The sequence below is a fragment of the Ranitomeya imitator genome, chromosome 6 (assembly GCF_032444005.1).
Source record: "Ranitomeya imitator isolate aRanImi1 chromosome 6, aRanImi1.pri, whole genome shotgun sequence".
Taxonomy (NCBI): Eukaryota; Metazoa; Chordata; class Amphibia; order Anura; family Dendrobatidae; genus Ranitomeya; species Ranitomeya imitator.
Window position 1 is genome coordinate 301,004,772 of NC_091287.1, and position 24,364 is coordinate 301,029,135.

At 43.4% G+C, this 24,364-nt stretch overlaps 1 protein-coding gene across 4 annotated transcripts in view; it reads right to left on the reverse strand.

Annotated features, from left to right (window-relative positions):
- Positions 1 to 4,646: 4,646 nt before the first annotated feature.
- Positions 4,647 to 24,364, reverse strand: part of DSP (desmoplakin) — a 69,432-nt gene continuing 49,714 nt past the window's right edge. For 2 of the 4 annotated variants that reach the window (XM_069730692.1, XM_069730691.1), the window contains exons 18-24: positions 22,727 to 22,920; positions 22,295 to 22,457; positions 15,848 to 15,931; positions 15,371 to 15,478; positions 13,380 to 13,478; positions 9,450 to 11,744; positions 4,647 to 8,379 (exon numbers count right to left, since the gene is read on the reverse strand). In XM_069730692.1, coding sequence (XP_069586793.1) covers positions 5,209 to 8,379; positions 9,450 to 11,744; positions 13,380 to 13,478; positions 15,371 to 15,478; positions 15,848 to 15,931; positions 22,295 to 22,457; positions 22,727 to 22,920 — 6,114 coding nt within the window. In that variant the 3' untranslated portion in view covers positions 4,647 to 5,208. The remainder of the gene's footprint in view (positions 8,380 to 9,449; positions 11,745 to 13,379; positions 13,479 to 15,370; positions 15,479 to 15,847; positions 15,932 to 22,294; positions 22,458 to 22,726; positions 22,921 to 24,364) is intronic. The other 2 variants (XM_069730694.1, XM_069730693.1) reach the window with 2 other exon arrangements.

Below are 24,364 nucleotides of genomic sequence, written 5' to 3' on the forward strand. Positions count from 1 at the left end.
AAATGGGAGGAAGGCATTTTTGTGGGTCCAGATATTCTGAAACACATGAAGGACAATGTTTTTGAAACAAAAATGAAAGCAAACAGTTGTTTTCGAAACGCGTCGGTTTTTTCTGGTCCTTACCGCGATCCGTACCGAATTCCTTAGTCACGTGGGACGGTCACCTGATTCACCACGTCACACAGGTCCTAGATGCGCCGTGCACTCTGATCGCACACACGGCGCTACCGTCCTGAGACGGTGCATCTCCGTCCCCTCTTGGATTTCGGTACTCGGAGCAGCTGCCACCGGCCGGGGCAGCTCTCCGGAACACTTACCGTCACAGATTCTAAAGACTCCATCTGTACCACACAGCGTCACTGAAGATTTCTGGACAGAACTACGGGCGATTCATCTGGATTCATATAGGTATTTACCTCTAGCTCATTTAGTTCACGTTACTCAGTAACATTAGTGGCTCACTCTAGCTTTATATATAGAGAAGGTACAAGTGTGTATCTGGTGCTGTGACACATCTTATTATTTGAGCACGTACTATGTGGTAGGGGGGGGTAGCACGGTGGCGCAGTGGTTAGCAGCCTTGCAGCGCTGGGGTCCTGGGTTCTAATCCCACCTTGGACAACATCTGCAAAGAGTTTGTATGTTCTCTCCGTGTTTGCGTGGGTTTCCTCCGGGCACTCCGGTTTCCTCCCACATTCCAAAGACATACTGATAGGGAATTTAGATTGTGAGCCCCATCGGGGACAGCGATGATAATGTGTGCAAACTGTAAAGCGCTGCGTAATATGTTAGCGCTATATAAAAATAAAGATTATTATTATTATTATGTCTCTGTGCCTTCCCCCTTAATATTGTTTTTTTGGCTCAAAGACGTATCTTGGGTTTTACCAGCGCGATTTTCTTTTGTATTTTATGCCTTTTTTTTTCTACAATTTTGTGGTGATTGTTTAAATCTGCTGCAGGTATTTTTATACCCTACACCACCAGCGCCGCTTCATATATTTTTATATAAAAATGAAAGCTGTTGAGAAAACGGCTTGAGATTATTTTTAAAAAGTCATGAAGAACTTTCTAGGTTATAAAGTTCCAAATTTTAAGTCTATTGTGGAGAATATGCTGAAACATTTTAAAGCCTTTGGTTATCTGATGAAGTTACATTTTTTACATTGCCATTTGAACTACTTTCCTGAACATGATGGGGGACTACTGCTGGATGCTTCACAGAGAAGATCCGCAGTCCTTCTATAAGAGAAAGTGTATCGAGAAGCTTTGAAGAGAAAACTAAAATGCACAAAAATTAATTTCTAATAAAGATGAAGAATGAATATTCAATATTTTTTTATAAATAATATTGTGTACATTTTTGGCTACAATAAATATTGTTCTCCTTTATTTCACTTGGACTTAATTTCACGCTTGTTTTGTGCAAAATCCATATGTTATGGTTAAAAATAGAAGTGTTTTTTTTAATTCAGAACACAAGAAAACATAAGAATCAGTAATTGGATTTGAATTTTTTTTTCATAAACTCAAATTTCGAATACCTGTGTCATAAGACAATATACTGTGGGGGTATTGATGTGCTTTATACCAACGAAATCTTTACTTTTAAACAGAACTTGTCACCTGATGGAAAACTTCGTGATGTAAAAGGAGAACAAAATATACAATCCTTCTCAAATAAATTAAAAAATAATCCCATCAAATTTAGTTATAATATCACTGGCTATCTCACTATTTGACAATTACATGAGACTTCCTGCTTCTCAGCTAAAAGACACCACTGGGTGGGGGAGAACTGGAAGCATGCAATACATACGGTAAATATAGGGGAGATGCTGTTAATTTCATACACAGGAGAGGTACTGTTATTTTGATAATGAATGTAGTTAGGCAAGAAGAAATTGAATACTTGTGTGATGAAGCAGGAGATGGCAGCTAGAAACAGCAACTACAGTCCTGTCACAGCTTCTCCTAAGGGCGCTTTGGTTGTGACTGTTATGTTACAGTATCTAGTGAGAGACTCATATTAAGGCCGGGGTCACACTTGTGAGTTCAATGCGAGAAACTCACGCAAGTCTCTTGCATCAATAACCGGCACTCCCGCAGGCATTCAGGACCGGAGTGCGCGGCTGCATAGAAATACATGCAGCTGAACGCTCCGGTCCCGAGTGCCGGATATTGAGGCGAGAGACTCGTGCAAGTTTCTCGCATTGAACTCGCAAGTGTGACCCCGGCCTAACCTTTTACATGCAACCAACTCCTTTTTTTGGAGATTTACCCTTTACAAGCAGCTATGTCCTGCTTGTGCATATTAACCCTCCTTTTACATCTTATGACATATGTTACTTTTCACTTTTTTCCTTACAACTGGTTATTTTTAAGATCTGAGAAAAAGTTCTCTGTTACACAACACAGATGTTACTGCAGATTCTTAAATTGGTACATTTCTGTACAAAAGAACTATATTTTGATCATTTATTTGCTTTTGATATGAAGAACTGTGTGTATTTCTGGTGAAAAGAAATTTCTCTCTTTTTGTCAGCTAATTACAAAGTGACTGCACTGAAGATAGGCCACTGTAAATTTATATGTATTGTCTTCTATAAAATATGTCTTTCTGAGTCCTCATATCTTCAACTCCCTCCCGAATGTCCAACAATCCTTGTCCAATGTAATTGTGTCTCTCATTCTCCTTGGGGAAAAACCATTAACACATGACTTCTGCCTAACATCCCACCTTTATTATGTAAATTCAGCAATCTACTGGGAGCATATGGCTGCTTCCTCAAATGAGCGACATTCTATGACTGTATCATCTTTCAGGCAAGAGTCATATCTAATTTGCAATATATACGTGATATATCATAGTTGGAGGTGGTGGGGCGGTTTGCATGGGTAATGAAGAACCCTCCCCTTGGTGAACCTAGGAAGGAGGAGAATAATATTCCACGCCCTCCCTAAGGACACAAGTTGGGGACCCAAACCAATTGTACTTGTACACATTCTATCCCTAGGAGCAGAAAAGCACTTTGTACAGAGGACTGCTATGTATAAAACTTTCTTGTTTTTTCACCTTAATTATGATTAGCATTTAACGTTGGGAAGTAAATTTGCAACTAAACTATTTTTATCCTAACATTTAGAGATGAGCAGATCTGATGAGCTCTGTGTGAGCCAAATTGCACAGATTTTACAGAGTAATTTGTATTAAAGCAAATTTATCCTCTGAGAATTGAATATTATGCTCTGGTGTATAAAAATACACCAGAGGACATTAAACAAAAGATGTAGAAAAAGAAAAAAAAGCCAAAAAAACAACTAATACTCACCTCACTGCTCACACTCTCCCACAAGGTTGTATGCTCCTCTTAATGCTGTCGCACAAATGCAGACATCCCTGTGGACACGCAGGGGCATCCCCAGGCTTAAGGTACCGTCACACTAAGCGACGCTGCAGCGATACTGACAACGATCCGGATCGCTGCAGCATCGCTGTTTGGTCGCTGGAGAGCTGTCACACAGACAGCTCTCCAGCGACCAACGATGCCGGTAACCAGGGTAAACATCGGGTTACTAAGCGCAGGGCCGCGCTTAGTAACCCGATGTTTACCCTGGTTACCATCGTAAAAGTTAAAAAAACAACCACTACATACTTACCTACCGCTGTCTGTCCCCGGCGCTGGGCTTCTCTGCTCTGGCTGTGAGCACAGCGGCCGGAAAGCAGAGCGGTGACGTCACCGCTGTGCTTTCCGGCTGCCCGGCGCTCACAGCCAGAGCAGAGAAGCCCAGCGCCGGGGACAGACAGCGGTAGGTAAGTATGTAGTGTTTGGTTTTTTTACTTTAACAATGGTAACCAGGGTAAACATCGGGTTACTAAGCGCGGCCCTGCGCTTAGTAACCCGATGTTTACCCTGGTTACCAGCGAAGACATCGCTGAATCGGCGTCACACACGCCGATTCAGCGATGTCAGCGGGACGTCCAGCGACAAAACAAAGTTCTGGCCTTTCTGCCCTGACCAGCGACATCACAGCAGGGGCCTGATCGCTGCTGCCTGTCACACTGGACGATATCGCTAGCCAGGACGCTGCAACGTCACGGATCGCTAGCGATATAGTCTAGTGTGACGGTACCTTTAGTCACAGCTGGAAGTCCTGGTTGTGCGTGAATATGCCTGGTGTTTTAGAGCAAGAAAGCCATAAGAAGAGAAACTGAGTGCCGAGGACTGTATGGGGAAGAGAGAGCAGCAGATGTGGTCAGAGTAGTGAGGGGAGTTTTAATTTTGTTTTGTTAGTTTGACCCTGACCCTTTACAGTTTAGGATAAAAATCCTACTGCCATTTTGTCAAATACACGTGGTGTAAATTAAAAAAAAACAAAAACAAATCTCCATTCTGGAAAAATACTGATTTTTGTAAATTTCAAGTAGAATTCAATTTTACTTAATTAATTTGCCCAACCCTAATTACGCTGATATTATAAACATTGGAGTTTGTAGAATATACTTGTCTACAGTATCCTTTTTGTATCCTTACTTGCGTAAATGGGACTTATTTATGAAAATTGGAATTTAAAGGGTATTAGATATCTGAAATAATGTTGCTATAAAACATTCACCCAAAGATTAAAGTACAACATAAAAAAACTTAAAATATTTCAAACTTTATTGCCAGCTGATATCACAAAACAAGCATAATTGAATATAAAAAGCTAACTGCTGTAAACCATACATACAGTATGCAAGTATGACGTAAAATCAGCTATGTTAGTGCTGGGAATAAATCTATATAAAAATCTAAGACTTGAACCTTAACCAATTTGGTGTTTTTAGAACTGCATCAAAGAAATTCAAGTCAAAATGCAAAAACTAGAGAATGCAGAAATAGCAAGTAAGCTGTAAGCTTTCACCAACTTTGTCTTAACCGGATAAGAATTTGTAGAAAAGGCACAGCAAATGCAAACTACATTACAAATAATGTGTTACCCATACACATTTCTAAATATATAAAACTTTTTTAATCGTTTTGGTAATAAAGAGCTTGTTGAAAAGCCATTAAGCCCCTCATAACAAAGATTAAAGTTTCTTTTCAGTGCACAATTTATAACATTTCAAATAAGAAAATATAAAGCACGTACTTTAGACAAGTGTTATTTTTAAGGCTAAAACCAATATAGTTTACCCCATTAGATAGCCAACCCTATTACCAATTAATTTCCAAATGAACTACTAACAGATTGGAAAGAATAGCTGTATGAAGAGGATGATGAACCATCAAAACTTCCTCGTCGGGATCCACTTCGAGAACCTGAGCGAGATCCTGAGCGGGATCCAGGAGCTGAAGATACATTGTATGGGCTACTTATTCCTTTAGAGGACACTGAAGCTGCTTCCAGCATTCTCAGGCCTGTTACATCTTCAACCATAGAGCGATCAACGGCTTCTTTGTAGGAGATTTTCAGTTTAGTTTTTGGACAAGTCAGAATTTTGGGGTAGTTGCTGAGGTCTCGTAATTTCTGCGCCGCACGACCATCAATTATACCTTTCCGTATAGCTTCTTCTGTTGTAATTCTGGATTGTGTTTCTGGATCAATAAGGCCCCCTGTTAAGTACTGAAACTCAAGGAAACGTTGTCCAGCTTCATACGGCAGCCAGTTTACCTTCATAGCTTCAGCAGCAGATAATTTTTTCTGGCCTCTAACACCATCAAAACCAGAATATGCTTTCTGTGCTTGCTTCAGCCTGGCAGACATATCCTGATCTATTATGCCTTGGTTGACAGCATCTTGCAGAGGAATTCTTTGACCAGAGGTTAGGTTTATAATGCCACCTGTGCATGCCTGTGCTTCAAGTAAACGCTGTCCAGTAATTGTATCGACAATACCACGCTTGATGCCCTCTGAAATGGAGATTTTTTCTAAATTTTCAGTATCAAATATGGCTGCAATAGGACTGATTTCCTCTAAAGAGTCTGAAAATGAACCACTTTTAGACCAAGAGCTTGTTCGAAATTTGGGAGATAAGAGGGATTCTTGTCTTGAAGTAACTAGTACATCGTCACTTAGGTTCTTGTTGGAGATCATGTCTGCAAATTGAGTAAGGCTTAAGGTACCAGCACGGTATTGTTCAAAGTTGCTTTTATTGATTATTTTCAAGTCTATTGCTTCTTGGACATCATACTGGTTGCCTGTCTTGCGGTCGACAAGTACAACTCTGGTTGAGCCATCTGAACCTGTAGTAGTTATTTCTTCCCATTCGCATTCTTGTTCTGAAAGCTCAAGATAGGTGTCATAATCTATAAGCTCTTTGTTATAAGCTTCTTGTACAGTCATTTCCCTGTTGGTATCTGGGTCAACTATCACCACTCTGCGTTTCCTAGAAGTTTTCTTTTGGGATGCTTGGACTAACTTTTTCTTTTCTTTCAAAGGCAGTAGACAAAGATTGGTTTTGTCATCTACAATGCACCGCTCTTTTAATTGCAAGTATGTCAAATTTTCCTCTGTGTTAGGATCGAAAAAGCCTTTGGTGTCATCACTAGGATCGGAAAGGATTTCATTCATTTCTTCATTGAAATAACCACGTTTATATGCTACATCAACTGGTAAACGATGACTTGCTTTTGGATCAATTATGCCACCAGTAGCTATCTGAGCCTCCAGCAGGCGGATGCCATGTCCTTTTTCAATAAGCTCTTTGTTCATAGCCTGAAACAATGAAATTATGTTCCCAGTTTCTGGGTCTTTGTAGCCAGTTACTGCTCTTTCTGCAGACAGTAATTTTTCCTTAAATTCTATTCCAACAAGTCCTCTTCTATAAGCTTCTTCGACAGTAAGTCTTAGATTATTTACTGGGTCCACTATGAATCCTGTTGCTGCCTGTGCTTCTAGTAGTTCCAGCGTGGTTCCAGGTCTTAACAATCCCTTTTTCATTGCATCATAGATTCCTAACTTTTCTTTTGTAGCCTCATTGTATATACCAGCAATACAACTGGATCCTTGCAGAAAATCTTTAATTCTTTCACTGACTTCTTCCACAGATATCTGGCCAGATTCTAGTTGATCTACAGTAGAAGAACGAATTATACCTGACTCTACTAACTCTGTCAAAGGTACTTGTTGCCTGATACCAGCAAATGAAAGGCTTTTCTTCATAACTGGAAGCAAAAGTAATCCTGTGTGGGGTTCAACTCTGCATTTCTGCTTAAGTTGTGCATAACTGACATTCTTCTTAGTGACTGGTTCTATGTAATACTTGCCATCATCACTGGGGTTATTAAGAGCTTTATGTAAATCACGGTCAATCAAGCCACGAGATAATGCAACCTCAATAGGCACAAATACACTGTTCACTGGGTCAACTATTCCTCCCGCAGCTGCTTGAGCTTCTAAAAGCCGTATACCAACTTCCCGACTAATCAGATTTTTCTTGATGGCCTCTGAAACAGAAACGATTTTTCCTGAGAAAGGATCTTTGAAACCAGTAACTGCTTTTTCTGCAGTGTAAATGGCCTCTCTATCTTGGAAATCAATGAGGTCCCTAGCTACTGCATTGTCTACTGAAAGCTTTTCATTCCTGTCTAGGTCTATTATTCCTCCAGTTGCAGCTTGAGCCTCTAGTAACATGACTGAGCTCTCAGGTGAAATCAGTTTCCTTCTCTTTGCTTCCACAAATGAATGTTTCTCTTTAGGTGTTACAGATACTCCGGCAATTGCACCAGCACCCTTCAAGAAGGGTTCTATTTCAGCGGAAACCTCTTCCAGTGATCTCTGGCCCTTTATTAATTTTTCATAAGTAGACTTTGTTATTATCTGGCATTCCAGAAGTTGATGTGCTGTAACTTTTTTCCTCAGACCATCGAAAACAAATTTGGAAAGATCAACTGACATGTCTTCATCCGTTTGAATCTGCTTACTCGATGATATAGGTCGCCTCCTAAGACTGTCTAGTTCTCTTTCAAGAGAAAGTCGTTGATTATCAAAATCTACTTGAGTCAACCGTTGAGTCTCCTCCATCTTCCGCCTGTATCGCTCTTCAATAGATCTAATCTCAGCCTGCAGTCTTTCAATTTCAGTTTTGTATGAAACTTTCTCTCTTTCACTTCTCTCCCAATCACTTTCAATTCTCTTCACATCTTCCTCCTTGCGGGTATATTGTGTTCTCCACTGATTCAGGTCATTTCGAATTTGCTGCTTCTCTTCTTCCAAGCGTTGCTTATTACGTGTTTCTGCATCTAATGAAGTCTTTGCACGGCTTAGTTCCTCTTCAAGACGTTGCAGCCTTGTTCTGTCTTGTTCCAGAAGTTTTATTTTCATCAAGAGGCTTTCTTTTTCTTGAATAATTTCTGAACACTTCATACTAGATTCCTGTATCTTACCGGTGGCCTGCAACAAAAGAAAAAAAATACAAAGAAAAGATTGTTTATTGACATAATCAGCCTACATCACCCACAAGAATTTACTCATATATACAATACTACCAGAATTTGGTCTAAGATCTCACACATTGTAGGTTTTATTTCGATAGGCTAATGAAGTATTTTTATAATGAAGTAGAAACTATGTATTTGACTACATTCCCATCCCACACAATATGAAATGTTTAAAATGTAAAAATACACTGCATTAAAATAATGAGTGAACAAAAGTAAGGCTACAATTGGTTATAGCAGTCTACCGTAGATTTGTTTTCAGTGATTTTTATTCTATATTTGATCTGAAAAATACACAAAATGGAACAAAAACATTTAAAAACTGAGACAAAATTTAATGAGAACAGATTTGATTTACTGACATCTGAGACTAATACAATGATTAGAACATAAAAAAGGATAGTGAAGACTTCGGAGAGTAAATCAACTCACAACATAAACAAAAGAGAAATTTTTAATAAGATTGACAATATGGAGAGTTTATCATTTTAGAAGTTGCAGAAATGGTTTTATTAGGTGCTTAAATAGTGTAGATTGAATAGGTGCACACATTGCTACACTAAATACATTTTAAATATGTATGCTTTTTTAAATATATTTAATATTATAAATACATGCAAATATAGCATTTAGCCTCCCGGCCTAAATATAACAACAAATACAATAAGTAGTCAGTGTACCTAAGTGTAACTGACCTTGTATCAAATATGTTTTTTAATTAAGTTATTAATAATGCTTCATTTTTTTTATTTTGCCATTTGGTTCTTACCAATGAAATTTATCCTAATTGGAATTCTGGACTCTGCGTGTGAGGTTTCCAGAACAGTTTAATGCCCGCTTACTGTTTTGTAGATAACAAAAAGTGCACCCATGTCCTCAAGGTGCCTAAAGTTAAAAATACTTCTATTTTGGCAATTAGAAATTTAATTATAAGTTGTTACTAGAAGCTAAATACACATGTTAGATTATAGAATGATTAAATTACTGGACAGAAAACACATTAAGGGAAATTTATGTGAGTACCTCCAGTGCTTGCTTTTGGAATTTTTCAATTTCCTGTCTCAAAATTTGCCTCTCTTTCTGTAATTCATTTATTAGGCCCTGTAGCTCCAAAGATCGCTTGTTGCTGATTTGTAGCTGGTTCTTTAACTCTGTAATAGTTGCATTTTTTTCACCATCCACTTCATCTTTACATTTCTTGACCTCCTCATTTTCCAGCCTAACATAACGCAGCTCCTCTTCAAGCCTCAGGTGTTCTTTAGTCAGATTTTCTGTTATCGACTGCAACCTCTCTATTTCTATTTTACTCTCATTGAGGCTTCGGTTTCTCTCTTCAATGGTTTTCTGCAGGTGCTCATTTCTTATGTGAGCCTGCCGTAAGTTTTCTTGCTCTACATGTAATTGGCGACGTAGACTTTCCACCTCAGCTACAAGTTTACTCAGCTCATCAATATTTCTCTGCTGGTCTCTGAGCTGACCATCTAAAGACTCTCTCTGTTGTCTTAAGTCTTCCTCAGTTTGCCTTTTAATGATCGTAACTTGCTCTACTTGTTGTGTTAGCGTTGTGATCTTTTTTAGTTGCTCAGTACTGGTTCTTCTAAGAGCTTCCAACTCTTCTTCTAACTTTTTATTTTTTGCATGCTCATCTGCAGCAATTCTTTTTTGCCTGTTAATCTCTTCCTCAAGTTTGTTCTTATGTGTCTCCAATTCTTTCAGTTTGACTTGAAGTCTGTTTATTTCATTTTCTTTTCCTTGTTTTTCTACTGATAGCTTTTCATAGTCTGATTTAAGTCTTATTAATTCTTGCTCCTGAATCTTTAATTTGCTTATGGTCTCTGTGGCAGCTGTGTTGGCTTTTTGTAGATCAAACTGGTTCCTTTGTACTTTTACATGCTCCTCCTCAAGTCTCTTCTTTTGGTTTATTTCAACCTCAATAACTTTTTTCAATCTTTCAATCTCCTTATTGCGTTCCTGAATTGTTTTGGCAGCATCATCAAGGGATTTTTTATTTCTTTGCTCCTCCTCAGATCTGAGCTTGGATAGCTGCTTCAACTCAATCTCCAATTGCTGCTTCCTTTGAGTCAAATCTGATGTTAATGACTTCTGCTGGTGAACATCATCTTCAGTTTTTTTCAAATTCGTTGTCATTTGTGTCAAAGAGGTCCGTAATCTGTTTAACTCTAATGACAAGTCTCGTTTCTCTCTTGCTAGACTGTCTATCTCTTGATTCAAGCCAGTCATGTTGTCTTCTTTTTCAATACTTAGTTCGTGGATGGTAGTTTTTGAAATATTAATTTCTGTTTCATACTTGCTTCTTAAATTTATAAGCTGATCGTCATAATTGTTTCTTACCTTTACAAGCTCGTTTTCATATTGCCTCTGACGGGCAGCCTCCTCCTGAAGTTGATATTTCAATTTGTCAATCTCACCGTTTCTATCCTGAATTGTCCTGCTAGCTTCCTCCAGTGATATCTTAAATCTTGTAACTTCTTCTGAACTACTATTAATTATCCTTTGTAGTTCCTTTTCCAGTTGCTGCTTTCTCTGAGTGATCTCAGACCCTGAAGCTTTCTGTTGAAGAGCATCATCTTCTGCCCTTCTGCGTTGTTCATTTGTTTGGACAATGGTTTCATTAAGTCGAGTGATTTCTTGGGTAAGATCTCTATTTTCTCTTGCTAATTTCTCAAGTTGGGCTCTTAATTCATATGAGTCTTCTTCCTTCTGAACCGTTATTTGCTGTATTGTCGTCTTTGTAATGTTTATTTCAGATTCAAATTTGTTCCTCAAACTACTGATTTCGTCACTATACTGCTTCCTTACCTTTGACAGCTCATTCTCATAGTCCCGCTTCCTCTGGCCTTCATCCTGCAGAAGAACTCTTAGCCTCTCTATCTCATATTCCTTCTCCTTGATTATCTTGTCAGTTTCAATTTTTTGGCGGTTGACACCTTCTAAGTCACTTTGCCTCTTTTGCTGAATTTGGTTGAATTCATTCTTTTGGAGCTCACATCTGTCCTCCAGTGCTTTTCTCCTCCTTTTCTCATCATCAATCTCATATGTGAACCTGGTGATCTTTTCATTGAGTTCAGCTATCTGACTATAGCATTTATCAAGGTTCTGTTTTGCAGAAGACCCTTCCATTTCAGCCTTCCTCTTCATATCTTCCAGAAGAAGGAGTCTTGATTTGTACTCTGAGCAATCTGTCTGATATTTTTGCAGATTTTGATCAAGAAATTTGTTTTTCTGGGAGTTATCTGAATTTGCATCTCTGGCAAGGCGTAGTTCCTCTTCAAGAAGCTCAATCCTAGTGTTTTTCATCTGTAAAAAAAAATGTTGACAACTCAATAATCCGATTATAAATTTGCGCACCAATGTTAACATCCTTTTATTTGAGCCATTGATTAAATGAATGAATATTGTACGATGTAAATGTGACAATGTTTGTGAGCAAATTGCATTTTTGTTGTTGTCCTAAATATGAGTGTTAGTCAGTAGGACACCTCTAATAATTATTGTTCATTCCCTTACAATTTACACATGCAGATTACTGCTACATAGAAACAGATGTAATGAGTGCCGATTGACACGCTGTCTTCTGAAACTGAAGACATATCAATCGAAAGTCTATAATCCTGCCTTTGATCTCGTAGGAGAACAGCTTAACTGAGGTCTTGAGCCTTTTTATTTTAGCGATCTGTGGAGGTTTTAGCAGCAGACCCCCTCCAATCAAAACATTTGACAAAACTCTGACATGTCAAATATTTCTATTAACCTCTTAACATCTAATGACGGGCAGTGTCTGTCATTCGACTCGTCCCCCTGTTTGGTGCTGGTTGGTGCTGATGAGCCCGCACCTTTTCCAGCACATGACAGCTGATCTAATCAGCTGACATGTGCCCCTAACAGCCGCAAGTGGAATCGCAATCTACCCGCGGCTGTTAACATGCACGCGCAGGAAGCGTGTCAATACCTCCACCCTCCTCTATATAGCACAAGCAATCGCATGATAGCAGCTTCTAATCTCCAATTGAGACTATTGAAGCAGGTAAAAAGTAAAATACATTTTTAAAAATATTAAAAAAAGAAAAAAATATAAGTCAAAATCCCCCTCTTTTGCCCCATTCAAAATAAAACAATAAAAAAAATCAAATATACACATATTTGGTATCGCTGCGTTCAGAATCGCCCGATCTATCAATATATAAAAAGAATTAATCCAATTGGTAAACGGCGTAGCGAGAAAAAAAAAATCGAAATGCCAGAATTACGTTTTTATGGTTGCTTCAACATTGCAATAAAATGCAATAATGGACAATCAAAAGATCACATACACACCAAAATCATATCAATAAAAGTGTCAGATCGACACACAAAAAATAAATAAGCCCTCACCAGGCTCCAGATCGCAAAAAATGGAGTTGCTACGGTCTTGGAAAATGGCAACTTTTTTTTTTTACAGATTTTGATTTTTTTTTTCACCATTTTAATAAATAAGAACCTAGACATATTTGGTGTCCGTGAACTTGTAATGACCTGTAAAATCATAATGGCAGGTCAGTTTTAGGATTTAGTGAACATGGTAAAAAAAAATCCAAAAAACAATTGTGGAATTGCACTTTTCTCGCAATTTCACCGCATTTGGATTTTTTTTCCGTTTTCCAGTACATAATATGGTAAAATCAATGGTGCCATTCAAAAGTACAACTCGTCCCGCAAAAAATCAAGCCCTCATGTGGCCATATTGACATAAAAATTAAAAAAGTTATGTCCGTGGTAAGAAGGGGAGCAAAAAATGGAAACGCCAAAACGGAAATACCCCTGGTCCTTAAGGGGTTAAAGTTGAGTTAAATTTTAAAGAAAACATTAATTCTCATTTATGATATGTTGTCCATGGACAAACGTTGTCAGCTTGGATTAAATTAAACACTCAAAGGTGTATGTATAGTAAAATACCTTTAAGTCTTCCATGCTCTTTGACATTTCATGCAAAAGTCTGTATAAATCATTTCCTCTAGTTAGCAACTCTATGTAGCGTGCTTGAATGTCAGAAGCCTGAAGAATAAAAAAAAAATGGGTTATGTTTGTGGTTGTCTTAGATAATTAGTGCAACAAGCTTGATCTTCTTTATTCTGCCAATATATGCAGCATTACAACATGCAATTATTTATTTCTAATTACCTTGCTCCCTATTATAATGACAACTTTATTAGTTGTCCCAAGATAATTAGTCGGACAATTATGGTATTTTGTTGCCAATACATTAAAAATAAAGGCCAATCTTATTTTCCCTAAAATACACTGCTCAAAAAAATAAAGGGAACACTAAAATACCACATCCTAAATATCACTGAATGAAATATTTCAGTTGCAAATCTTTATTCAATACATAGTGGAATGTGTTGAGAACAATAAAACATAAAAATGATCAATGTAAATCAAAATTAATATCCCATGGAGGTCTGAATTTAGAATGATACTCAAAATCCAAGTGGAAAATCAAATTACAGGCTGGTCCAACTTCAGTGGAAATGCCTCAAGACAGGGAAATTATGTTCTGTTGTGTGTGGCCTCCATGTGCCTGTATGACCTCACTACAATGCTTGGGTATGCTCCTGATGAGGCGGCGGATGGTCTCCTGAGGGCTGTCCTCCCAGACCTGGACTAAAGCATCCGCCAACTCCTGAAAAGTCTGTGGTGCAACGTGACGTTGGTGGATGGTGCGAGACATGATGTCCCAGATGTGTTCAATCAGATTCAGGTATGGGGAATGGGCGGGCCAGTCCATAGCTTCAATGCCTTCATCTTGCAGGAACTGCTGACACACTCCAGCCACATGAGGTTTGACATTGTCCTGCATTAGGTGGAACTAAGGGCCAACCGCACCAGCATATTGTCTCACAAGGGGTGAGGGAGGATCTCATCTCGGCACCTAATGGCAGTCAGGCTACCTCTGGTGAGAACATGGAGGGCTGTGCGGCACTCCAAAGAAATGCCACCCCACACCATTACTGACCCACTGCCAACCCGGTCATGCTGAAGGATGTTGCAGGCAGCAGATCGCTCTCCACGGTGTCTCCAGACTCTGTCACGTCTGTCACATGTGCTCAGTGTGAACCTGCTTTCATCTGTGAAGAGCACATTACACCAGTGGCGAATTTGCCAATCCTGGTGTTCTGTGGCAAATGCCAAGCGTCCTGTGAGCACAACCCCTATCTGTGGACGTCTGTGGACGTCGGGCACTCAGACCATCCTCATGGAGTCGGTTTCTAACTGTTTCTGCAAACACATGCACATTTGTGGCCTGCTGGAGGTTATTTTGCAGGGCTCTGGCAGTGCTCCTCGTGTTCCTCCTTGCACAAAGGCTGAGGTAGCGGTCCTGCTGCTTGGTTGTTGCCCTCCTACGGCCCCCTGAACGTCTCCTGGTGTACTAACCTGTCTCCTGGTAGCACCTCCAGCCTCTGAACACTACGCTGACAGACACAGCAAACCTTCTTGCCACAGCTCACATTGATGTGTCATTCTGGATTAGCTGTACTACCTGAGCCACTTGTGGGTTGTAGAGTCCGTCTCATGCTACCACGAGCATGAAAGCACAACCAACATTCAAAAGTGACCAAAACATCAGCCAGAAAGCATTGGTGGTCTGTGGTCCCCACCTGCAGAACCACTCTTTTATTGAGTGTGTCTTGATAATTGCTAATAATTTCCATCTGTTGTCTATTCCATTTGCACAAGAGCATGTGAAATTGATTTTCAGTGTTGCTTCCTAATTGGACAGTTTGATTTCACAGAAGTTTGATTTACTTGGAGTTATATTCTGTTGTTTAAGTGTTCCTTTTATTTTTTTGAGCAGTGTATATTTATATCTGTTGTATGGTTTGATAACTAGTAATGGTACTGCCAATTTTAGCTCATAAAATAAGAAAAAAAAATGTTTTACTAACTTCTTGCAAGACAACGACTGCTGGGGATTGTACCACGGTTCTTTTTATTGGGATGTTAAGTAAGGTTTCCAGTCCAGAGCTGTATGACGCCAGTTGGAGTTCATAATCCTAAATAATAAAAACAGGAAAACTATTATTAGTATAAATGCCATCTTATGTAAATGTATTACAATGTATACTATGGCACTAGATGGTGATGCTTTAAGATCATAAGTTATCTGTGGATATAGTAAATTTGTAAAATTTGTAGATATGAGTGAATTGCATTGAAAATCTACAACAGTGTACAGCACAATATTTGGCATGGGGTTTATGATCTATATGTGCCCTATATATCATGGATTGTTATATGACACTATAGAGTACATTTCTTTTTTACAGGTGGCGTAAAATATAGATTGAATACAGAGAAAATATTAGGCAAAGACGTACGTCCACTATTTAGTGTTCTGTCATGTGGGTCAGATATTTGCTTACCTTGATCGAAGATGCACATTGGTCTGCAGTCTTCATCACCTCTTCGACCTTTTCTCTTTTGCCTTGTATATCGACATTTAAATTCTAAGACACAAATGAAAAGTTCAATTCTGGAACATATCTACATTCAATATATGTATAAGATTGGTTATATAGACCACAGTGCAAGGTTTAAATATTGCATCTACTAATATGTTAACAAAAAAGTTTTTAGAGGGACGATAACAGGATTTTTGGTTGCTTACCATAAAATGTGTTTCTTGGAGCCTCCATTGGGGGACACAGGAACCATGGGTGTATGTTGCTGCCACTAGGAGGCTGACACTATGCAAATAAAAAAGTTAGCTCCTCCTCTGCAGTGTACACCCCACCGACTGGCATTATACTCTTCAGTTAGTGAGAAAGCAGTAGGAGATAATGAACAAGGTTGAAAAACCATAACCACAAACTTGAGAACTGTAAACGTGAGAACAGTCATAGAACATATAACAACAGAAACATTGGGAGGGAGCTGTGTCCCCCAATGGAGGCTCCAAGAAACAGATTTTACGGTAAGCAACCAAAAATCCTGTTTTCTTTATCGCCTCTCATTGGGAGACACAGGAACCATGGGACGTCCCAAAGCAGTCCCTAGGGCGGGAAAACAGACGTCCATCAGGTCAGAGGACTCACCACTGCCACCTGCAAGATCCTTCTGCCTAGGCTGGCGTCCGCCGAAGCGTAGGTATGGACCTTGTAAAATTTGGCGAACGTGTGGATGGAAGACCAAGTTGCCACTTTGCAAAGCTGTAGGGCGGAAGCCCTGTGGCGCACCGCCCAGGAGGCGCCGACTGCCCGGGTAGAGTGAGCCTTAATCCCAGGAGGGGGCACTCTGTTCTTGACCCGGTAAGCCTCCAAAATTGCCATTCTGATCCAGCGAGCAATAGTCTCCTTGGAAGCCGGTTGGCCTCTGCGCGTGCCATCAGGAATGATGAAAAAAGAATCCGTCTTCTGGAAAGTGGACGTTCTATCCAGGTAGATCCTCACTGCCCAGATGAGGTCCAGCTTGTTCAATGATCGCTCCAGAGGATGAGTCGGAGCTGGACAAAAGGAAGGTAGAACGATTTCCTCGTTGAGGTGGAAGGTGGAAACCACCTTAGGAAGAAAAGAAGGTGGAGACCGGAAGACCACCATGTCCTGGTTAATGACCAAAAACGGAGGTCAGCAAGACAGGGCCGCCAACTCGGAAATGCGGCGAATAGACATGATGGCCACAAGAAAGGTCACCTTCCAAGATAGAACTGATAGAGGAATCTCCCTAAGAGGCTCAAAGGGGGAAACCCTCAGAACGTCCAGTACCAGGTTTAAATCCCATGCATCCACAGGGGCCTTGTACGGCGGGACAGCGTGGGCTACTCCTTGAAGGTCTTAACCTGTGGCCAAGAAGCTAAATTCTTCTGAAAGAGGATGGAAAGCGCAGAGACCTGGCCCTTCAGGGAGCTAAGAGCCAGGCCCGAATCCAGTCCTGCCTGAAGGAAGGCCAAAAGAGAAGGCAGGGAAAAGAACATAGATGGAACGCGGTTGGACTCGCACCAACAGAAGAAAGCCTTCCAGGTACGGTAGTAGATCCTGGAAGACGAAGGCTTCCGAGCCTGAATCATGGTGTGAATCACCTGGTCCGAAAGGTCGGACGCTCTTAGAACCGCGGTCTCAACGGCCACGCCATTAAACTGAGCGATCGAGAACTCAGGTGGCAGATCGGACCCTGAGACAGCAGATCGGGCCTGTCTGGAAGGCACCAGGGAGCGTCCGTGAGAAGGTTGATGAGCTCCGCGATCCAAGCTCTACTGGGCCAATCCGGAGCGATCAGGATGACCGGCACCCCTTCTGCTTTGACCTTTTTCAACAGTTTGGGAAGTAATGGAAGGGGTGGGAACAGGTAGGGCAGCGCGAACTATGACCAAGGAATGGCCAGAGCGTCTACGCCCACTGCGAGAGGATCACGAGACCTGGAGACGAACTGCGGAACCTTCCAGTTCATTCGAGACGCTGTGAGATCCACGTCCGGAGTCCCCCATTGAAGACAAATCTGATGGAAGACCTCCGGATGCAAGGACCATTCCCCTGCCGCGAGGCCCTTGCGGCTGAGGAAGTCGGCGGCCCAGTTGTCCACGCCGGGGATATGCACCGCAGATATCACCGAAACCGTTGCCTCTGCCCAAAGGAGGATCTGATGGTTGGCATATGCCACAGCCGTGGCTTTGTCCGTCTGGATCTGGACTGGCAGGTCCCTGAGAATCCTTTCCCAGTGGCGGAGGGACAGAAAGATGGCCCGAATCTTGAGGACATTGATTGGCAGAGATGACTCCTGTGTCGACCAACGGCCCTGAACCGTCAGGTGGCGAAAAACCGCACCCCAGCCGAGCAGGCTGGCATCCGTCGTCACCACTTGCCAGTGAACTGGAAGGAAGGACCTGCCCTGGGAAATGAGAAGTGACGTCAGCCACCAGTTGAGAGACCGTTTGACCCAAGAAGAGAGTCGGATCGGCTGATCCAGGGAGAAGACAGACCTGTCCCATTGAGACAGAATGGCTTGATGAAGGGGTCGTGAATGAAATTGGGCGAAGGGAATCGCTTCCAATGTTGCTACCATCCTCCCTAGAACCTTCATGGCCGATCGGAGGGAGGGAGGCCGAGAACCCTGGAGCAAGCGTATGTCCCGACAAAGAGTGGATCTCTTGTCTTTGGGAAGGAAGACTCTGGTCTGATGAGTGTCGAAGAGCATGCCCAGAAAGATGATGCGCTGAGAAGGAATAAGGCAGGACTTCTTCCGGTTGACCAGCCACCCGAAACGGGCTCAGGTGTCAAGAACAATGGACAAGCTTTTGTGAGCCTGCGAAAAGGACGGAGCCTTGATGAGTATGTCGTCGAGGTACGGAAATAGGACCAGGCATCTGACTCTCAAGATGGCCATCAGTGCCGTCATGAATGATCTTCGTGAACACCCTTGGAGCAGTTGCGAGGCCGAACGGCAGGGCAACGAACTGAAAATATTCCCGCAGCACTGCAAAGTGCAGGAAATGGTGATGTCCGGGAAATATCAGGACATGGAGGTAGGCGTCCTGGATGCCTATTGAGCACAGAAATTCCTGGGCCTCCATGGAAGCAATTACTGAACGAAGGGATTCCATCCTGAAGTGTCTCAGACGAACTCTCCTGTTCAGCAATTTGAGGTCCAGAATGGGGCGAACCTTGCTGTCTTTTTTTGGTACCACAAAAAGGTTCGAGTAGAAACCTGTGAACCGTTCTTTTTCTGGGACGGGAATGATTACCCCGGCTTTGGGAAGAGAAGCAATGGCTGCGAAGAAACCTGGAACTAGAGCGGGATCTCTTGGAGGACGGGATTCGAAGAAACGATCCCGGGGTCGTGAAACGAACTTGTATACAACTTCCCTGACCCATGCATCCTCTACTGCGGAAATCCAGACGTCCCTGAAAAAGAGAAGACGGCCGCCCAACCTGGGAGTTGGGCTGGAGTCTTGCCGAGAGTCATGCCGAGGTGGATCTTCCAGTCCTGGGCCTGGAGGATCTACCCTGGGAGTAGCGAGAATGCCAGGACGGAGTGGGCCTAAAGGACACCGCCTTCTTCTCTTGACGTGCCTGTGGCCTCTGTTGCTGCTGGGAAAAGGAGTTTGACGCAGCGAAGTGACGAAAAGGCTGAAAGGATCAAAACTGCCGTCTAGGAGGAGGGCGACGAGGCTTAGCCTGGGGGAGAAGAGAACTTGTCCCCCCGGTGGCGTCCTTAATGATTTGGTCCAGCTCGGAACCAAAGAGACGAGGGCCCTGGAAGGGCAGACTGGTAAGGGACTTTTTGGAAGATAAGTCCGCCTGCCAGGCCTTGAGCAAAACGGTCCGGCGGATGGCAACAGCATTGCTGGAACCCTGAGCCGCACAAGATGCGGCATCCAGGGAGGCGGAGACCAGGTATTCACCAGTGTGGGAAATCTGGTTGGCAAGCTCCGCTAGTTGCATGGGAGGCGCCCCATCCAGGATACCTCGACGGAGATCTTTGGCCCATTTGGAAATGGATTTAGAAACCCAAGTAGAAGCAAAAGCTGGGCATAGAACCGCTGCAGCCGCTTCAAAGGCTGACTTCGCAAAGGATTCTACGACTCTATCGTTAGAGTCCTTCAGAGATGCTCCGCCGGACAGTGGAAGCACCGTGTTGGTGGACAGCCTGGAAACAGGGGGATCCACCGATGGAGAGACCGTCCAATTGGCGGTAAGTTCTGGAGAAAAGGGATATAACACACCCAGACGTTTTCCCCTCTGAAAACTGGTCGGGTTCTCTCTCTGGACAAGATTTCCTTGAATTCAGGATGAAGAGCAAAAAACTTGGAAGGTGGTTTGGCCCGTCTAAACGAAACCGCCTGATCTGCGGGTTCCGTAGAGGGTTCCTTGATGCCACAGGTTTGGTTTATTGCCCCAATGAGATTCTGGACCATATCCCTCATAGTGGCGATTTGGTTAGAATCCAGCTCTGAAATATCCTCCGAGGGGTCATCAGAGAATGCCTCGCCTGACTCAGGGGAGGAGGATCGGGGGGACAGCAACCGCAGGGGAGGGCCGTGTGGCGAGATGGAGCAAGAAGAGGACTCAGACCGACGTTCCTGTCTGGACCTTTTGTGGCTTATCAAGGAGGGCTCGGGCGGCGGTTCCTGTGACCCGCTGGCCACTGCAGGGGTCTGCAGGGTTAACCGATCCAGCACGGACACCAGGGTTTGAGACACCCGTGTTAAATCGACCACCGATTGAGACAGAGAGGAGGCCCAGCCTGGGATGGGGGTATCACTCTCGGGCGGATCGGCAGGGGGATCCTGGTCGGTGGGAACAATCGGGTTCCTGCAGGACTGACATAGCGGAGAGGACTGACCTGAGGGAAGTTTGCTGTTACAGGATGAACATGCAAAGTACTTGACTAAAACAGAAGATGAAGAAGTAGGGGGACGAGAGCAGCCTCCTTTAGAGGTAGACATTTTGAGAGGTCCCTGAAGAAAATGCCAGCGGGTTAGGGGACAGTGGGGCAGAGGGGGGTGTCAGTCTGCAGTGCAGCTACTCACGGACCAGGTCCTGGAAGATGTCCCACTTGTCAGTGGAGAACTCCTGCCCTGAGGTGCTGTATTCTGCGCAGATCGTGCTGTGCCCACAGAAGAGATGCGGTGGCGAAGGTGCGAGGCGCGCTGCGTGAGCTCCTGCTGCTGCGAAGTGGTGAGCACACCAGACGAGTGTCCCTGGAGGAAGGGGGCAGAGCCAGACACAGAGGCGCCGGTTGGCAGGGCACAGTATGTCGGGCGGGAAAAAGCCCGCCCGCAGAAGCGGAAGTGGGGAAGCGCGAAAACCGGAATTAGGGAACCGAATTAGGGGCCGGTGGCCGAGGAAAGGAGCCGCGGCGCCGGAATAGTGCGCTGGAATAGTGCGCCGCAAGGGAAAACGGGCGGCGCAGCAGCCTACCAGGCTGTGCCGCTAAAGGGCGCCGCAGTGAGCAACCTCCTGTGGCGCCAGAGCAGTGCGCCGCAGGGAGAAGCGGCGCGATAGCCTGCAGGGCTGCTGCGCTGTGGAGGTGCCCCTTGATAAACCGTAGCGCTGGGTAGTGCGCCGTGGAGAAGCGCACAGCAGCCTTAGAGCTGTCTGGCAGAAGGTGCACCCACTGCAATTGTGGCCACAGGGGATAGGAGCGCGGCAGCCTGTAAGGGCCCCGCGCCGGATAGAAAGCCGAGGGCCGCCGTTGCTGCATGGGGGGAAGAAATGCGCGTGCCTACGGAGGTCACCGCGCGATACATCAATCCTGGCCGCGCCGCTGCATGGATGCAGGCGATGACCAGGTATAAGAGGGTCACCGTCTGGGAGCCCCTAACAATACCCCCCCTATGAAAGATCTGGGATGGGATGGAGGAAATACTCACCTAAAACATCCCACGCCGATACTAACCTGAAAAAAAGGTGTGAGACGTCCAGGGACCTGATGGACGTCCTCGTCTCCTCAACCGACAGGCTCTGGTGTGCGAGTGGGTGGGTGACGGAGCCAGGACCGGACTTCTAAGCACGCTTGTGTGCTAGGATCTTGGTCCTGGTGAGGGATCTATGAGGATACGGGGTGGCAGTACACGCCGTACTCATAGTCCGTATTGTGGGACTACAGGTGTGACTGCTCACCCTGTATCCCTCCGGAAAACCTGAAAAGGAACGACGCACATTGAGGTAGATAAGGGTCTAATGAAAGACCCGTGTCCACCTCCTACTGACACTAAGCTAAACTGAAGAGTATAATGCCAGTCGGTGGGGTGTACACTGCAGAGGAGGAGCTAACTTTTTTATTTGCATAGTGTCAGCCTCCTAGTGGCAGCAGCATACACCCATGGTTCCTGTGTCCCCCAATGAGAGGCGATAAAGAAAATCAGTTTTACCCACCTTTTGTTCATTTAGGTATCTTGTAACAGTGTTGGCATCTGAAAGCTTTGCAGACTCTAAAACATCTATCTTCTGTTTGGTGTCGGTGATCCACTTGCTCAGGGCCTGATACATATCTCGGTAATTTCTCAGCTGTTTTCCTTGCTTTTCAAGCTCCCAAGATCTAGATAAGGAAGCATCGTTAGGACGCGTATACATATGAAAACTCAAAAGATCTAAATGCCCACTGAAGTCTTTTATTCATTCTCTTTATTATTGCCATGGTAACAGTAGTCCTATGGCAGCACTAGCTGGCCCACATTTCCAGTCTATAATACTTATACACACTCATGTCTTTAGACTCATCCAAAACACATTGTATTGGCTACAGCATAAAGATCTGTGCCCAGAATATAATGTTCGCGTCTCATTTCTCTATGAATACTCATTTACCTATCATCGATTTCTTTTTCAATCCTGTGCCAGCGCTCAGTCAGTTGATTGGCTTTGTCAGCGAATTTGGAGAGGTCTACTTCACAATATGGATAGGCCTGGACAACACGGTCATTTATCTGCAGGGTTTTCTTTAGCTCTGTATCCAGAGATATGAGCTGGGATTTCTTCTGTTCTAGCTCTGCTTTCATTTTCTGAAATTTAATATTGTAAAGCTTAATATAGGAAACACTGTATGATGGTTAAACAAACACACAACTAAAGTGTTATGGTTGGAGCTTTTTACGTATGGTTACAGCATCATCCATGAGAACTTTGGATATCATGAAATTTCATTCTGTCAGTGCCTGATTTCAGAGGTAAAACCAATGGTTACTAAGTAGATAAAAAGAACAAGCAAACACCAAACGTTTTCAGATCATAAGTATAAAGGTGTCCATACACCTAATTCCTAGCTTTTTCTTCCAACACCCCTACACATTTTGGGTGAATGGGCAGATATTCTTGATCGGAGCCAGATTGAACCTTGAAAGTTAACATGTCCAACTCTTCTTTCTCTGGACATCAGCTATCGAAGGAGAGTCCATAGGAGAACCTTATGCATACACGGGCCTAAGTCATTCAACTTTCCTCCACGAAAGGGCACTTTAGGGTGTCTTCTTTTTTGAGCATTAGAATAGCCATTAGAAAAGAATATATTTGTTAGGCATGGATGGTTTTAATATAATAAACAGAGGAATGCTCACTTTTCAGAACCCCCACGGATCCAGTGCAAGGCACTACTGAGGTCTGTGTGGAACTCAGCAACACAATCAGGTGACTGGAAGAAAGTGTCAAAGGTTGTTCTTCTGATGATGTGCTCTTCTAGTCACCTTACCGCTGTAGTAAATCACAGGATGCAGCAGTCAGGTGACTAGAAGAGGACGTCATCAGCGAACACACTCTTAAGGTACCTTCACACTAAACGACGCTGCAGCGATACCGACAACGATCCGGATCGCTGCAGCGTCGCTGTTTGGTCGCTGGAGAGCTGTCACACAGACAGCTCTCCAGCGACCAACGATGCCGGTAACCAGGGTAAACATCGGGTTACTAAGCGCAGGGCCACGCTTAGTAACCCGATGTTTACCCTGGTTACCATCCTAAAAGTAAAAAAAACAAACGCTTCATACTTACCTTCCGCTGTCTGTCCCCGGCGCTGTGCTTCTCTGTACTGGCTGTGAGCACAGCGGCCGGAAAGCAGAGCGGTGACGTCACCGCTCTGCTTTCCGGCCGCTGTGCTCACAGTGAGTGCAGGAAAGCACAGCGCCGGGGACAGACAGCGGAAGGTAAGTATGAAGCGTTTGTTTTTTTTACTTTTAGGATGGTAACCAGGGTAAACATCGGGTTACTAAGTGCGGCCCTGCGCTTAGTAACCCGATGTTTACCCTGGTTACCAGCGAAGACATCGCTGAATCGGCGTCACACACGCCGATTCAGCGATGTCAGCGGGTGATCCAGCGACCAAATAAAGTTCTGGCCTTCTAGCCCCGACCAACGACATCACAGCAGGATTCTGATCGCTGCTGCGTGTCAAACTGAACGATATCGCTAGCCAGGACGCTGCAACGTCACGGATCGCTAGCGATATAGTTTAGT